Source organism: Salvelinus namaycush, unplaced genomic scaffold (genome assembly GCF_016432855.1).
Source record: "Salvelinus namaycush isolate Seneca unplaced genomic scaffold, SaNama_1.0 Scaffold893, whole genome shotgun sequence".
Taxonomy (NCBI): domain Eukaryota; kingdom Metazoa; phylum Chordata; class Actinopteri; order Salmoniformes; family Salmonidae; genus Salvelinus; species Salvelinus namaycush.
The window spans coordinates 88981-106633 of record NW_024061634.1 but is presented as its reverse complement, the minus strand read 5'-3'; the positions used below and the strand labels follow the sequence as shown (position 1 = coordinate 106633).

Sequence of the window (17653 nt, the reverse complement as noted above, 5' to 3'; positions counted from 1 at the left end):
CTGTCTATATTAACCATGTATGCTGTCTATATTAACCATGTATACTGTCTATATTAACCATGTATGCTGTCTATATTAACCATGCTGTCTATATTGCTTGTAATTAATATAAGTCAACATCTAAGTGTTAAGTGTTTTTATGTAAATTATGGTCCATCAGACCCGTGAACATTAGGAGAATAACAAAAACATGAACACCACATCAGGGTTAAAGGTTTAAACATGGTATGGCTATGGCCCAGTTGTATGTTTAAAAGGTATGGCTATGGGCCAGTTGTATGTTTAAAAGGTATGGCTATGGCCCAGTTGTATGTTTAAAAGGTATGGCTATGGGCCAGTTGTATATTTAAAAGGTATGGCTATGGGCCAGTTGTATATTTAAAAGGTATGGCTATGGGCCAGTTGTATATTTAAAAGGTATGGCTATGGGCCAGTTGTATGTTTAAAAGGTATGGCTATGGGCCAGTTGTATATTTAAAAGGTATGGCTATGGGCCAGTTGTATGTTTAAAAGGTATGGCTATGGCCCAGTTGTATGTTTAAAAGGTATGGCTATGGGCCAGTTGTATATTTAAAAGGTATGGCTATGGGCCAGTTGTATGTTTAAAAGGTATGGCTATGGCCCAGTTGTATGTTTAAAAGGTATGGTTTTAATGGGCCAGTTGTATGTTTAAAAGGTATGGTTAATGGGCCAGTTGTATGTTTAAAAGGTATGGTTAATGGGCCAGTTGTATGTTTAAAAGGTATGGTTAATGGGCCAGTTGTATGTTTAAAAGGTATGGTTTTAATGGGCCAGTTGTATGTTTAAAAGGTATGGTTAATGGGCCAGTTGTATGTTTAAAAGGTATGGTTAATGGGCCAGTTGTATGTTTAAAAGGTATGGTTAATGGGCCAGTTGTATGTTTAAAGGTATGGTTAATGGGCCAGTTGTATGTTTAAAAGGTATGGTTAATGGGCCAGTTGTATGTTTAAAAGGTATGGTTAATGGGCCAGTTGTATGTTTAAAAGGTATGGTTAATGGGCCAGGTGTATGTTTAAAAGGTATGGTTTTAATGGGCCAGTTGTATGTTTAAAAGGTATGGTTAATGGGCCAGTTGTATGTTTAAAAGGTATGGTTAATGGGCCAGTTGTATGTTTAAAGGTATGGTTAATGGGCCAGTTGTATGTTTAAAAGGTATGGTTAATGGGCCAGTTGTATGTTTAAAAGGTATGGTTTTAATGGCCAACAATTAAAAGGTCAACTTACAGTTTTCAGAAGAACTTTTCTTTGTTTTAAGTCCAAACCAGTATTACTTACAGGTGTGGAAATCATGAATTGTCAGTCAGAATTTATTGGCCTTTATTGATAAGCCATTATACATGATTACAAATGTATTGTAATGCTAGAGGTAGCAGGATTCAGTGTTCCCTAGCAACACATGGAGACGGGACTTTTCATTCAACACGACTCCATTTACAAGGTAAGAGATTTATATCCCTTTTATTTTCACTGGATAGACACATTTATGTTGTACACTCCCAATTTTTGATTGTGACTAAAACACAGAACACACTTGAGTGTGGGGGAACATCTCAACAGAAGCAGCACTGGTTTGCATTAAAACCAGGACATTGCTAAGGAAAGGACAGAGACATTGGTAGACGATCTAACGCTCTCATTAAAATACACACAGAGACTTATGAGGAGCTCGAAATCCATTACAAGGCCCTTCCTTTCCACGGTACATTTCCGGAAGAACTTTGTTAGAATTAACTCTCAGGCTACGTCCCAAAATGGCACCTTATTTCCTATATAGTGCACTTCTTTTGACCAGAGCCCTTAGCAGAGTACGATGTAGGGCCCTAGTCAAAGGTAGTGCACTACGTAAGGAATAGGGTGTCATCTGGGACGCAAACTTTTTAAAACATTAGTCACGCAAACATCTAGTATTCTCAGGGACCACAACAACATGACATGGCTGTAACCACAGACGATGAGGTTTATTAAATAAATCAATTAAATGGGAGGTAATTTTTCTTTAAAGGAATGTACATGAAATACATACACTACATGATCACAAGTATGTGGACACCTGCTTGTCGAACATCTCATTTCAAAATCATGGGCATTAATATGGAGTTGGTCCCCCCTTTGCTGCTATAACAGCCTTCACTCTTCAGGGAAGGCTTTCCACTAGATGTTGGAACATTGCTGCGGGGACTTGCTTCCATTCAGCCACAGGAGCATTAGTGATGTTGGGCGATTAGGCCTGGCTCGCAGTCGGTGTATATATATAGTGTAGAACCACAATAAATACAGAACACAACCTACAGTGTCTATACCAGGGCTCTCCAACTCTGTTCCTGGAGAACTTCCTTCCTGTAGGGTTTAATAGACCAGGGCTCAGGGCTCTCCTATGTATAAGCTTCGTTTAAACATAGATCTCTGCCTAGATGTCTATTTTTGCTTGCTTGAAGAAGTCCAGTTGCTTGAATGTTTATTTACACAAGAGGAGAAGCTAGAACCTCTGGCTAGACAACAACATTTTCCAATTAGAGCATTATAATGGGAATACACAATGGAATCAAAAAATCACATTTTCATGGTCTCACTTTTACGGTCTCCAGGATTTGATCAACAATATGGAACAAAGATACATTTTTTTTTTTATTCTTTTAAAGTATCCTATCACATCCACTCTGTTTGTATGGTAAGGTACAAAGACATATCTTTACCATATGCTACACACCATCACCAAGGTAGATGAACTTAAAACGTGCTGTCATGTAATCTTTGCTATGCCTCATCTTACTCAGGACTCTTGTTGTATATCCATTCCAAGCACAAACGGTATTCAACCGCCACAACGGTATTCAACCGTCACAAACGGTATTCAACCGTCACAAACGGTATTCAACCGTCACAACGGTATTCAACCGCCACAAACGGTATTCAACCGCCACAAACGGTATTCAACCGCCACAAACGGTATTCAACCGCCACAAACGGTATTCAACCAACACACTTCTGTTTCTCTTCCTTCACACACACACACACACACACATATCATTTACAATCCCACTACACTATACCTGTATTGCATATTGCCCCAGCAACTGTTATCTTTGACATTTCAAAGCCTTAAACACCTGTACAGACACACATAAACATACATTAAACCAAACATCTAATATAGTAATATATATACACACACGCTACCGTTCAAAAGTTTGGGGTCACTTTTTGAGTTCCTCTGTCCAGTGTCTGTTCTTTTGCCCATCTTAATCTTTTCTTTTTATTGGCCAGTCTGAGATATGGCTTTTTCTTTGTAACTCTGCCTAGAAGGCCAGCATCCCAGAGTCGCCTCGTCACTGTTGACGTTGAGACTGGTGTTTTGCGGGTACTATTTAATGAAGCTGCCAGTTGAGCACTTGTGAGGCGTCTGTTTCTCAAACTAGACACTCTAATGTACTTGTCCTCTTACTCAGTTGTGCACCGGGGCCTCCCTCTCCTCTTTCTATTCTGGTTAGAACCAGTTTGCGCTGTTCTGTGAAGGGAGTAGTACACAGCGTTGTACGAGATCTTCAGTTTCTTGGAAATTTCTCGCATGGAATAGCCTTCACTTCTCAGAACAAGAATAGACCGACGAGTTTCAGAAGAAAGGTCTTTGTTTCTGACCATTTTGAGCCTGTAATCGAACCCACAAATGCTGATGCTCCAGATACTCAACAAGTCTAAAGAAGGCCAGTTTTATTGCTTCTTTAAAATCAGCAGAACAGTTTTCAGCTGTGCTAACATAATTGCAAAAGGGTTTTCTAATGATCAATTAGCCTTTTAAAATTATAAACTTGGATTAGCTAACACAACATGGCATTGGAACACAGGAGTGATGGTTGCTGATAATGGACCTCTGTACACCTATGTAGATATTCCATAAAATAATCTGCCGTTTCCAGGTACAATACTAATTTACAACATTAACAATGTCTACACTGTATTTCTGATCAATTTGATGTTATTTTAAAATGGACAAAAAAAAAATGCTTTTCTTTCAAAAACAAGGACATTTCTAAGTGACCCCAAACCTTTGAACGGTAGTATATATATATATATAATTTTTATTTCCCCACTTTATATGACAATAAGACTGATCAGTCACTACAATATATTAATAAATACTTTTTTTTATCTGTACACATACCTACAAAAACTGCACCATTTACAGCAGGGGTATCATACGAATCCGGTCCTCGAGCCCATTCAAATCCTTTTTCTGTGTATGTATTTTTATGGGGTGAGGAAAACAATAATGAGCCCATATTTATAGTCTCTTTACCCTGTCCAACATGCTAACAATAATAAAAACAAAAGCTAGACAGTCAGGGAGCATCGAATTCCCAAAAGCGATGGATGATAGACATTTTGCAAATATAACCGATTCTAAAGTGCCGTCCTCCGGACCTCGGTGAAGAACGAATGCGGCTCGTTGGACCAAAATCTGTTTGAAAACCCTGATTTACAGTTAAGAGAATTCACAATCAACAAAATAAAGAACATTTACACAACATGGAATTTATGTTCAATAGACATCTTCAAACACACAGGTGATATGTCGTTGTCACACTGAATAAAACTGTAAACAAAGTAAAATACTATCTATAGTATAGATATAGACCTAGTCATAACTATCCTTTCTATCACACGCCACTTGGAATTTAATCTAGTTTTTTTGGGGGGGGGGGAAAGGAGAGTATGTTTGATGTAAATACATTAAACAAGTTGGACCCACACAGAGGAAGAGTATACTTTACTGATATCGACATGTTTCACACCGAGGGGAGTGGAGGGAATTAGACACCTAGTTCAGGGGGGAGCAACATATTGGGATCTAGTTCAGGAGGGGAGCAACATATTGGGATCTAGTTCAGGAGGGGAGCAACATATCGGGGTCTAGTTCAGGGGGAGAGCAACATATTGGGGTCTAGTTCAGGAGGGGAGCAACATATTGGGATCTAGTTCAGGAGGGGAGCAACATATCGGGGTCTAGTTCAGGGGGAGAGCAACATATCGGGGTCTAGTTCAGGAGGGGAGCAACATATTGGGGTCTAGTTCAGGGGGGAGCAACATATTGGGGTCTAGTACAGGGGGAGAGCAACATATTGGGGTCTAGTACAGGGGGAGAGCAACATATTGGGGTCTAGTTCAGGGGGGAGCAACATATTGGGGTCTAGTTCAGGGGGGGAGCAACATATTGGGGTCTAGTTCAGGAGGGGAGCAACATATTGTGGTCTAGTTCAGGGGGGAGCAACATATTGGGGTCTAGTTCAGGGGGGGAGCAACATATTGGGGTCTAGTTCAGGAGGGGAGCAACATATTGGGGTCTAGTTCAGGAGGGGAGCAACATAGTGGGGTCTAGTTCAGGGGGGAGCAACATATTGGGGTCTAGTTCAGGAGGGGAGCAACATAGTGGGGTCTAGTTCAGGGGGGGAGCAACATATTGGGGTCTAGTTCAGGGGGGAGCAACATATTGGGGTCTAGTACAGGGGGAGAGCAACATATTGGGGTCTAGTACAGGGGGGGAGCAACATATTGGGGTCTAGTTCAGGGGGGAGCAACATATTGGGGTCTAGTTCAGGGTGGAGCAACATATTGGGGTCTAGTTCAGGAGGGGAGCAACATATTGGGGTCTAGTTCAGGGGGGGAGCAACATATTGGGGTCTAGTTCAGGGGGGAGCAACATATTGGGGTCTAGTTCAGGGGGGAGCAACATATTGGGGTCTAGTACAGGGGGGAGCAACATATTGGGGTCTAGTTCAGGGGGGAGCAACATATTGGGGTCTAGTTCAGGGGGGAGCAACATATTGGGGTCTAGTTCAGGGGGGGAGCAACATATTGGGGTCTAGTACAGGGGGGAGCAACATATTGGGGTCTAGTTCAGGGGGGAGCAACATATTGGGGTCTAGTTCAGGGTGGAGCAACATATTGGGGTCTAGTTCAGGGGGAGAGCAACATATTGGGGTCTAGTTCAGGGTGGAGCAACATATTGGGGTCTAGTACAGGGGGGAGCAACATATTGGGGTCTAGTACAGGGGGGAGCAACATATTGGGGTCTAGTTCAGGGGGGAGCAACATATTGGGGTCTAGTTCAGGGGGGAGCAACATATTGGGGTCTAGTTGAGGGGGAGAGCAACATATTGGGGTCTAGTTCAGGGGGGGAGCAACATATTGGGGTCTAGTTGAGGGGGGAGCAACATATTGGGGTCTAGTTCAGGGGGGGAGCAACATATTGGGGTCTAGTTGAGGGGGGAGCAACATATTGGGGTCTAGTTCAAGGGGGGAGCAACATATTGGGGTCTAGTTCAAGGGGGGAGCAACATATTGGGGTCTAGTACAGGTGGGAGCAACATATTGGGGTCTAGTTCAGGGTGGAGCAACATATTGGGGTCTAGTTCAAGGGGGAGCAACATATTGGGGTCTAGTTCAGGGGGGAGCAACATATTGGGGTCTAGTTCAGGGGGGAGCAACATATTGGGGTCTAGTTCAGGGGGGGAGCAACATATTGGGGTCTAGTTCAGGGGGGGAGCAACATATTGGGGTCTAGTACAGGGGGGGAGCAACATATTGGGGTCTAGTTCAGGGGGGGAGCAACATATTGGGGTCTAGTACAGGGGGGAGCAACATATTGGGGTCTAGTTCAGGGGGGAGCAACATATTGGGGTCTAGTTCAAGGGGGGAGCAACATATTGGGGTCTAGTTCAGGGGGGAGCAACATATTGGGGTCTAGTTCAGGGGGGAGCAACATATTGGGGTCTAGTTCAAGGGGGGAGCAACATATTGGGGTCTAGTTCAGGGTGGAGCAACATATTGGTGTCTAGTTCAGGGTGGAGCAACATATTCTGAGAGTTTCACCTCAATGGGCAGGACTTCCTGGTGTGTTTAGAGTTGGGTGTATTTAGCGGTCAGTGTTTTCTTATCTGCGGCTAACACAGCCCTCCCTCATAGTCATCGTCATCCTCGGCGGCAGCAGCAGGCGCTCCGGCGCCCCCCTGTGGTGGCTTTGCGGTCTTCTTCTTCGCTCCTCCTCCAGGTACCTTCAGGGAGATGGCCAGCTTGGCATACTGAGAGTAGACGGGGGATAGATTACATCAACAGGGTTGTTCCTACCTCTTGTATTGTTTCTTCAAGTGTATGAAACTTGTGGAATTGGATCTTAAAAAGTATGGTTTCAAATACTGTTAGACAGTGGTAGCAGATTGGCATACCGGCAGTGTAAAAGATAACTCCTGTATAGAGGGTTACCCTCTGCAGGTTAAGTGTCAACATCACTAGACAGTGTGAGGGTTTGGTCAGGGACCCATGGCTAGACAGTGTGAGGGTTTGGTCAGGGACCCATGGCTAGACAGTGTGAGGGACAGTGTGAGGGTTTGGTCAGGGACCCATGGCTAGACAGTGTGAGGGTTTGGTCAGGGACCAATCACTAGACAGTGTGAGGGTTCGGTCAGGGACCCATCGCTAGACAGTGTGAGGGTTTGGTCAGGGACCCATCGCTAGACAGTGTGAGGGTTTGGTCAGGGACCCATGGCTAGACAGTGTGAGGGTTTGGTCAGGGACCCATCGCTAGACCGTGTGAGGGTTTGGTCAGGGACCCATCACTAGAGAGTGTGAGGGTTTGGTCAGGGACCCATCACTAGAGAGTGTGAGGGTTTGGTCAGGGACCCATCGCTAGACAGTGTGAAGGTTTGGTCAGGGACCCATCACTAGACAGTGTGAGGGTTTGGTCAGGGACCCATGGCTAGACAGTGTGAGGGTTTGGTCAGGGACCCATTGTGAGGGTTTGGTCAGGGACCCATTGTGAGGGTTTGGTCAGGGACCCATTGTGAGGGTTTGGTCAGGGACCCATCACTAGAGAGTGTGAGGGTTTGGTCAGGGACCCATCGCTAGACAGTGTGAAGGTTTGGTCAGGGACCCATCACTAGACAGGGTGAGGGTTTGGTCAGGGACCCATCGCTAGACAGTGTGAGGGTTTGGTCAGGGACCCATAGCTAGACAGTATGAGGGTTTGGTCAGGGACCCTCACAGTGTGAGGGTTTGGTCAGGGACCCATCGCTAGACCGTGTGAGGGTTTGGTCAGGGACCCATCACTAGAGAGTGTGAGGGTTTGGTCAGGGACCCATCACTAGAGAGTGTGAGGGTTTGGTCAGGGACCCATCGCTAGACAGTGTGAAGGTTTGGTCAGGGACCCATCACTAGACAGTGTGAGGGTTTGGTCAGGGACCCATGGCTAGACAGTGTGAGGGTTTGGTCAGGGACCCATTGTGAGGGTTTGGTCAGGGACCCATTGTGAGGGTTTGGTCAGGGACCCATTGTGAGGGTTTGGTCAGGGACCCATCACTAGAGAGTGTGAGGGTTTGGTCAGGGACCCATCGCTAGACAGTGTGAAGGTTTGGTCAGGGACCCATCACTAGACAGGGTGAGGGTTTGGTCAGGGACCCATCGCTAGACAGTGTGAGGGTTTGGTCAGGGACCCATAGCTAGACAGTATGAGGGTTTGGTCAGGGACCCTCACAGTGTGAGGGTTTGGTCAGGGACCCATTACTAGACAGTGTGAGGGTTTGGTCAGGGACCCATCGCTAGACAGTGTGAGGGTTTGGTCAGGGACCCATCGCTAGACAGTGTGAGGGTTTGGTCAGGGACCATCACTACACAGTGTGAGGGTTTGGTCAGGGACCCATGGCTAGACAGTGTGAGGGTTTGGTCAGGGACCCATCGCTTGACAGTGTGAGGGTTTGGTCACCGTGACGGGTACATAATGGAACAGACCCTGTGACAGTACATAACATACCCCGTGACGGTACATAACAGAACAGACCCTGTGACGGTACATAACAGACCCCGTGACGGTACATAACATACCCTGTGACAGTACATAACAGGCCCCGTGACGGTACATAACAGACCCCGTGACGGTACATAACATAACAGACCCCGTGATGGGTACATAACATAATAGGTCCCGTGATGGGTACATAATAGAACAGACCCCGTGACGGTACATAACATAACAGACCCCGTGACGGTACATAACAGACCCCGTGACGGTACATAACAGACCCCGTGACGGTACATAACAGACCCCGTGACGGGTACATAACAGACCCCGTGACGGGTACATAACAGACCCCGTGACGGTACATAACAGACCCCGTGACGGTACATAACAGACCCCGTGACGGTACATAACAGACCCCGTGACGGTACATAACAGACCCCGTGACGGTACATAACAGACCCCGTGACGGGTACATAACAGACCCCGTGACGGTACATAACAGACCCCGTGACGGTACATAACAGACCCCGTGACCGTACATAACAGACCCCGTGACAGGTACATAACAGACCCCGTGACGGTACATAACAGACCCCGTGACGGTACATAACAGACCCCGTGACGGTACATAACAGACCCCGTGACAGGTACATAACAGACCCCGTGACGGTACATAACAGACCCCGTGACGGTACATAACAGAACAGATCCCGTGATGGGTACATAACAGAACAGATCCCGTGATGGGTACATAACAGACCCCGTGACGGTACATAACAGAACAGATCCCGTGATGGGTACATAACAGAACAGATCCCGTGATGGGTACATAACAGACCCCGTGACGGTACATAACAGAACAGATCCCGTGATGGGTACATAACAGACCCCGTGACGGTACATAACAGACCCCGTGACGGTACATAACAGACCCCGTGACGGTACATAACAGACCCCGTGACGGTACATAACAGACCCCGTGACGGTACATAACAGACCCCGTGACGGTACATAACAGACCCCGTGGCGGTACATAACAGACCCCGTGACGGGTACATAACAGACCCCGTGACGGGTACATAACAGACCCCGTGACGGGTACATAACAGACCCCGTGACGGGTACATAACAGACCCCGTGACGGGTACATAACAGACCCCGTGACGGGTACATAACAGACCCCGTGACGGGTACAGTTGTATGAAGTGTTACTCACGTCATTGTCCATGTACTTCAGCAGAGCAGAGTTACACACGCGATGCACCTGGTCCTCGTCCTGCTCGTCATATCCCTGCAGTAACGTCTCCATGGCTACGCAGTCTTCACTCCCACTGTACCCCGGGAGGCTGCAGGAAAACATGAAATTATATCATCAGACTACTGTCACAATACATAGTCTGTAGCCCAATTACGGTGACCGCTGAATACTCGTTCACGTCGAGTGAAAAGCACGACCCGGAAGGGGTTTCCACTGTATTTCTTACACCAGTTGGTTCCTTTTTAGATCCAAAACAGTGGGAGTGTACCCAGTGTACCCACTGTACCCAATTCAGATAAACATTTCCGTGGCTCTAGAGAAATGTATGCAGTCATATTAAGGAGGTTCATACCTGTAACTCTCTCGGACACACTTGTCTGCCGCCACAAAGTCATTTCTGTGTAGATGAACCAACACCTGAGCTGTTGTTTTCTAAGAGAAAAGACCCCGATCAACATTTAATGATCTGTATTTTACACCTCCACCAATACCATGCACCGCATCGCTTGAAAGAGAAATGCTGGAAAATACCAAATAGGATATCATTCCAATAGATCACCTAATGCACATGCAAATGACATAAGAACGTACCTTAAAGCAAGTGGGATAATTCTCTATATCTTTATACATGTTCTTCTCTTTTTGAAGGGCGGTTGCCGCTTCATCCAGTCTGTCATCAAGTTCACAAAAGACAGAACGGTGTTAGAACAGTGAGTCCGGACCAGCCGCAATACTTTGCTGCTTTATAAGTGCTTTGTGAAGCATCTACGTAGTGCTTATGAAGCCTTTACGATGTCCTATGAAGCCTTTATGAAGCTGTCATTCACCTGCGTAATCTGACCAGCAGTCTGGAAGCTTTCCCCAGGAGCTCAGCCGACTGGCGTAGACGGTCCTCATTCTACACACACAAAACAATCCGTTAAATCAACTCAACTTATTTAAAAAGGAACTTCTCTTACTTAGAATATGCTATTAAAACGACCCAAACTTTACCTCAAACACACCGGCAGCCTGCTGATACAGGTCCACAGCTTTCTCTAAACTCACAGGCTCGATAAGTCTAGATAGGAAAAGAATGAAAAAGTACGATTCAAATAAAAAAACTAAAAAAACAGAGTGATGTACTTCCCCCCCCCCAAAACAACACTGGTCAGGAACATATCAAAAACACTAAATCAATAAAGTAGACAGATGTGTATAGTCTAGAGCAGTACTTACTTCCCGGCCCTGTCCAGAGCCATGGCAGCGGTGTCTGGAGTACCATTCTCTACGTAGATCATACTGGCCTTCTCTATGTACTGGATGGCCTCAGGCATCTTCTTCAAGTCCTGTCACACAGCAGAGGACATGGACCAATGACTACCTCTTTTACACATACTATGTTGTGGTAGAATATCAATCTTTTTTGGGGGGGGTGAGACAATGATGCTCTCGATCACATGGTACACAGCGTATAGTAAAACAAAAGGATCAAACTCTCCCATATTTGTACGCAGTTGTATTGTAGGTATTACGCAGATATTACATGGACATTGGGGGAAACTCACCTTCATCATCATACCTGCTTGTTCGATTGCTCTGAAAAATAAATGCATACCTTTAGAAAAAGGGGGGAAAAAAGTCCCACATATAAAAGTATTGAATGTTATTAATAATCTTTAAAAAGGCCTAGTGGAGTCAAAAAAAGTGTGATTTTTCTCTGTTGGAAAAGACCGTCTGAAATGTATACCTGTTTTGGTGGGATGGAGTTTTTGGTCTGCCTGGTGACATCACCAGGTGATAAATTAATTAATAGACCAATAAGAAAGAGTTCCAAACCTCTCTGCCAATAAGAGCTAGTTTTCAGTTTCCCCCTCCCCCCGACAGTCCTAGCAAAATTCTTGCTTGAGAAATTGTTCTTTGCTAAGAAACTTTTTTTTTTTAACCATTTAAAAAAATTGACAACAATCACAGGTAAGGTAGTTAATTGTTTCCCAGAAATGATTTGATATCGAAATAAAAACATCTGCATTGGCCCTTTCAAATCTCAAGTATTCATATGGAAAAAAAAACGTACTTTGCTGCATGAAACAAGGCTTTATTTTCCGTGTGGTACTCGGCCTCCTTCAGGTAGGCATCCTTAGCCTGCTCAAACTGTTTGGCATTCTTGAAGCATACCGCTGGGAATGCAAACACAGATTGTTTTATTAGACTGTAAATACATGGAGTGTGAAGTGTTATCCTTCCTATACGTTTACAGACTGTAAATACATGGAGTATGGAGTGTTATCCTTCCTATACGTTTACAGACTGTGAGCATACTAACCAGCTTTGGCATATTCTGAGGCAGCACTGTCAAAATCTGGCTTCCACTTTGTCATGCTTGTCTTTAAACTGCAAAAGTGACATGCAAGAAAAAAAATGTCTATTTTCAAGGGGTTAACAACACACACAGCCATAACAATAGACCTTGACAGAAGAGCTAACGACATCAGGTTAGTCACTAACACAGTAGTGATGGGAAGTTCGGCTCTGTTTAATGACTCGGATCTTTTCAACTCGTTCGGTCAAAAATAACTAATCTTTCAACTCATTTTGTTCATTTGATTCAATACCACCCAGCACACCCCTATTGGCAAACGATGAACTAAAAACTCGAAAAGAATCATGATTCTACAAGTCTCGTGTACCATAGGCTTTTTGTTTTTCAGTTCAATAACTCAAGCATATATTGTTTTTAATTTAGAAGAAGAAAAAAAAGTTAACAAAATAACAGCCATGAGTAACTTGGTCTAAAAGAATGGTACTGATTGGCCTATAGGTGACGCTGTTATAAGCAGTCTCACTTAAACCTTCATATCCGTTGCCCTGTTTGACCTAGACATGAATTTAGGAGTCTTTCCTCATAGTGAACAAAATTTACCTCAAGGACCCATAAGGTCCATGAGAATTGATTTTTCCTCCATCTTGGAAATGTTGGAAAAACCTTTGAAAAGCGTATTCTCATTAAATAAGTCCAAATAACATAAAATGCAGTATGTAAAAAGTTAACTATGTAACAGTTATGCTTAAAAATAATAATGAACAAAATATATATTATTCTTATAAAAAGTCAGATTCACTCCAAACGCAATCTTTGGACTCATCACAATAGTCCCCAAAGAGTTTGAGAAAATAACATTGATGCATTCCAAGATGGCCACCCTATACCAGTAGACTGCATATTAGCACTTACACAAACAAAATACTTCAAAAATGGTCTCCTCATGAACCACAGTACCAAATGACACCATATTTAGAATGTAGGCCCATGGTACATGTCTTAACACAGTTTGAAGCTAAGGGATTGGTCAAAAGATGTCTTGAGTTATTGACAAATCAACGCGTCCAATCAAATCACCACTCCACTCCACAGTGGTTTATCAACTTGAAACTTGTCATCGCTGTCATGGACGTCCCTAAGATTGACCACCATTTGGTATTGATATCTAAAAATAAAAATAAAAATAAAATCGAGATTAATATTTAACGCTAATGCTCAAAATCATTTGCAATCATCTCCTCATTAACCATACATCAAATTCCTACCAGATTTTGATTGCACATCAAGCAAAAATAGTTCCTACACGAGTGCTTGCTTTGTTATCCAACTAATCTTCCGTCATCCTGTCCATTGCTGTCGCAGGCAGCTATATTTGGAGTTGTTGTTTGTGACAGACTTATAAAAGTGTGCTTCAAACCATGTGCATTTGTGATTACTAGACATACAAATAATATTATTTATTGATGCCATTTAAAAACGAGATATAGTTGCGGCCACAACCGGACTATAGACTGAACGACTCTTGGCGGAATGCAACTGCTTGACCGCGAAAGATTGGTTCTCGAGTGTTGATCAGAGGATGGCTGTGTATGTTTTGGTTCTACACTAATGAGGTGTATATCAATAACATGCATTCATTCTTGCACCATGATGCTAACAATTATCAGTGTCTTTTTCTTTTCTATGCTGCCTGCAACATGATCTATTTATTTTTCTGCGCGCATGATACAGGTCGGTGCACATCTCCGGAGCCGCTGAGCGCGCATTATGCCGTGTAGTCGAAATAATTGCGGTCAGGTCAAACGAATGAATCACTTGGGAGAAAACGAAATCATGACTCTCGAGGCAGTAAACAGAGTCGTTCAAAACAAAAAGAACGAATCGTTTGCGAACAGCATAAAACAGTGGCCTTGTTGTGGTTTGCAATGGATATGCATATTACAATGGAAAGGCATGTAACAGCCACTGAGCGGACAGCTAGTTAACGTTACCGCAGCTAGCTGGTTAACTAGGTGATGAATGAATGCATCCACTGACTGGCCGGATTAGAAGATAGCTAGCTACTTCCTACAAATACAGCTAACTAATTAACTGGAATTCATTGACAATGTCGTAATGTTAAGTAAACTCTTGTTATTTCACATCTTGTCAACAACTAAGGTCAGATATTGTTGACAATGTTACTAGCTAGCTAGGTAGGAATCGAAGAAATATCTAACAGGGTCAGCGATGCTAGCTACAGTACCGTTAGTTACCGTTAGCTAAATCAAAAAAACAACCGCGGCTTGACATACTTTTTCTCCGCTTTAGCGATGTGTTCATGGGCTTCGTTTATTTTGGAGGCCATGGTGATGTCGTGGTCTTCGACAATCTGTCGAGCAGATGTTATTGAAAAAATCTAACCGAGGACGATGATAAACAAAATGCTGTTGGTGTTTGGATGGGAGAGAAAAAAAATGTCCACAACGTCGAACTACAGATTCCCGGATGGCATTGCGCAATGCACCACAGTCCTTATAAATTAGGCTGGACGTCGAGAGAAATAGTAATGGCGTTTTTTTGTAGGCACTAGCCACGCCATGGTTCGTCGGACAAAACGAATGGGGCATTGTAGGGCTTTTGGATAAACACCGAAATAAGGTATGTAGAAAACACAGGGTTAGATATTATACGTTTTGTTCTATGAGATTATATTCATCAGCTAACTCATCAGCTAATTTTTTTTTTTAATCATAAAAGGTCATGTTAACTGACTGCTATTATCTCATAGAACAAAATGTACAAGCTCTCTTAAGCCTCTGTTAAACTCCGACCTTATTCTCGGCGTTTATTCCAAAACCCTATTCTTTTCCCATTCATTTTTGTCATAGAACCAGAGGTCACTCATTTCCGGGTTTCAGGACTACAAACTGACGAGCTCTATTCGGCATAAACATTTCAACATCAAAATTGTTGTAATATCTTTTGCTTTTTGAGGAAACTGGAGTATACAGATTTGAGACAAGATTATAATAGTAGGATATATGTAGTAGATGTATGTGCTAGTCAATAGAAAATATACATTTAGAGCCAAAATATAGTATTTCCTTGTCCAGAAAGAAACAGATTGGTCACAATCACAGAGAGATCTGATAACATTGTGTTTACAGTCATCACCTCAGTCCCTCTCTCACATGACATCTATTTTCATTCAACAAAATAGTTATTCAACTAAAACTAAACTTATCAAAATGTATGTCTCTGTGGCATAGTAATGCACGTGCTTTTTATTAGGATAAGTTAAAGCCCCCCGAGCAGTTTTTTAAATAATCATTTGAAATCATCACTGTATGTCTAATACATCACTGTTTTGTTTATTTATCATTTGTAATTTGTATTATTTATTTGTTTTATTATTATGAATTTAACAAAAACTGAACTATACGAACAAGAGTATATAAACCTAACAGTATTACATATCAAGTACATTTTCAATTTGTCAAAAAGATTTATGGTTCGTATTGCTTTTTTGTTTTTAAATTTACTGATCATTTCAAAAATAATATTTAAATTCTATCTTAAATAATGTGAAGAGGGGTTTGTTCTCGGCCCACTTCATATTCCAATATTCCATGAAAAATAAACATATGAACAATGAAAGTTAAATCAGGGTCCATATCATTTGGATCAAAAATATAACATAATATCAGAGTCTCTCAGATTAATATCAATAGTAATTTATTTTAAAATAAAATCTTCTAACTCACTCCAAAACCTTCTGACATAAGAACAGTCCCAAAATAAATGGTTGAGTTTCTGGGTCACAACCACAAAATACATATTTGTTATCAATACCTATTTTGTATAATAAAGGTCTTTACAGGGTAGATTATATGAATGAGTTTGTATGATACTTCTTTCACCTTATTAGATATACAATATTTGCCAGACAACATTTAGACTTTGTTCCAGTTCACTTGTCCTAGGGCTGCATTCCAGTATATTTTAGCAGAGGGAATAGTAACATCCTATATACATGTTATTACATGTACAGTTTAAAATGTCAATTCCTTCTAGTTGTATTGAGGCTACAAAATCCTCAACAGTTGCACTTGGAGTACTGTTATATTCTCATAAAAGAAGAATAGCACCTTTAGGGACCTAACAACACCTTTAGGGACAGCTCTAACAACCATTTGATACTCCTCAGGAGTGAATGTAACATTGTGTGTTCTCATGAATTCTGGGAAATCATATAGTTGTCCATCATTATTCAATAATTGTTTAACCCAGATAATGTTGTTGTCAAACCAGTTCTGGAAAAAATACAAAAACAAGTCTTTGTTTATGTCTTTATTATTCCAGATTGTATGTCTGTGGGGGAATATTGTGTTTGTACATGAGGTTCCAAGTTAGGAGTACTTGTTTATGAAAGTGAGCAAGCTTAATAGGGATCTTTACCCACATCAAAGTTGCATTTGAGTAAGAATTCTAGACCACCAATCTGTTGGAATATTAAATTAGGGATTATATTACAAATGCAAATCCTTATTTCTTAAATAGTTTTGTATCCATTTAATCTTAAAGATTATATTAGAGGTTTTAAAATCCAGAGCATTCAACCCTCCCTCACTTTGGGTGCTACATGTTACCGCTTTTCTTAAATAATGAGGTTTATCAACTATTTTAGTTACTGACAGAGGAACATTGAAGGCAAGGGAGGTAATAAACTCATCTGGACCATCAGATTTTGATAAAAGTACACGTCCAGATATGTGTTAAGACATGTACCATGGGCCTACATTCTAAATATGGTGTCATTTGGTACATGTTAAGTTTGGTGAAAATAAACGCAGTTGACAGTGAGAGGATGTTTTTTTGTTGTTGCTGAGTTTATGTGTTATTCCAATCTATAAGATGATGACATACTTGGATGGCTTTCTAGCCTGTTGTTTTTTTGTGATTTTTACAGCTTATTTTCTAGGAGCTGTATTCTCTTAAAAAACGAAACATCTGTATGAGATTAACTTTGTGATATTTTTGTTTCAATGTGTCCCTGTGGGTATATTAATATTATTATAATACTATAGACCTCCTTCTATTGGATGATGGCCTCCTCCTGCATAACACCTGTGCTACATGCTGCTTCCTTTGACACCGGAGCTTCCTGTATGCTCGTGAGGAAGCCTCCTTCTGTCACCTCTGTCACCTGACAGACCACCTCCTGCAGACCACCTGAACTAAACTCCTACATCTGCAGCTTCCTCAGCTGGTAGCTTGGTCTACACTCTCCTTCATTCTCTTG

General features: G+C 42.4%; 1 protein-coding gene across 2 annotated transcripts; it reads right to left on the bottom strand.

The window, feature by feature from the left end:
- Nucleotides 1-4006: 4006 nt before the first annotated feature.
- Nucleotides 4007-14847, bottom strand: LOC120043302 (gamma-soluble NSF attachment protein-like). 2 transcript variants are annotated; one of them, XM_038987924.1, is made up of 11 exons: nt 14664-14847; nt 12373-12440; nt 12124-12226; nt 11615-11645; nt 11286-11395; nt 11061-11127; nt 10895-10965; nt 10659-10737; nt 10420-10499; nt 10026-10155; nt 4007-7097 (listed from the first exon to the last, which is right to left on the bottom strand). In XM_038987924.1, exons 1-11 carry the CDS (start codon nt 14714-14716, stop codon nt 6960-6962), a joined length of 930 nt encoding a protein of 309 aa, XP_038843852.1. In that variant the 5' UTR covers nt 14717-14847; the 3' UTR covers nt 4007-6959. The 2 variants fall into 2 exon arrangements, with proteins under 2 accessions (XP_038843852.1, XP_038843853.1); XM_038987925.1 differs by lacking the exon at nt 12373-12440.
- Nucleotides 14848-17653: the final 2806 nt, after the last annotated feature.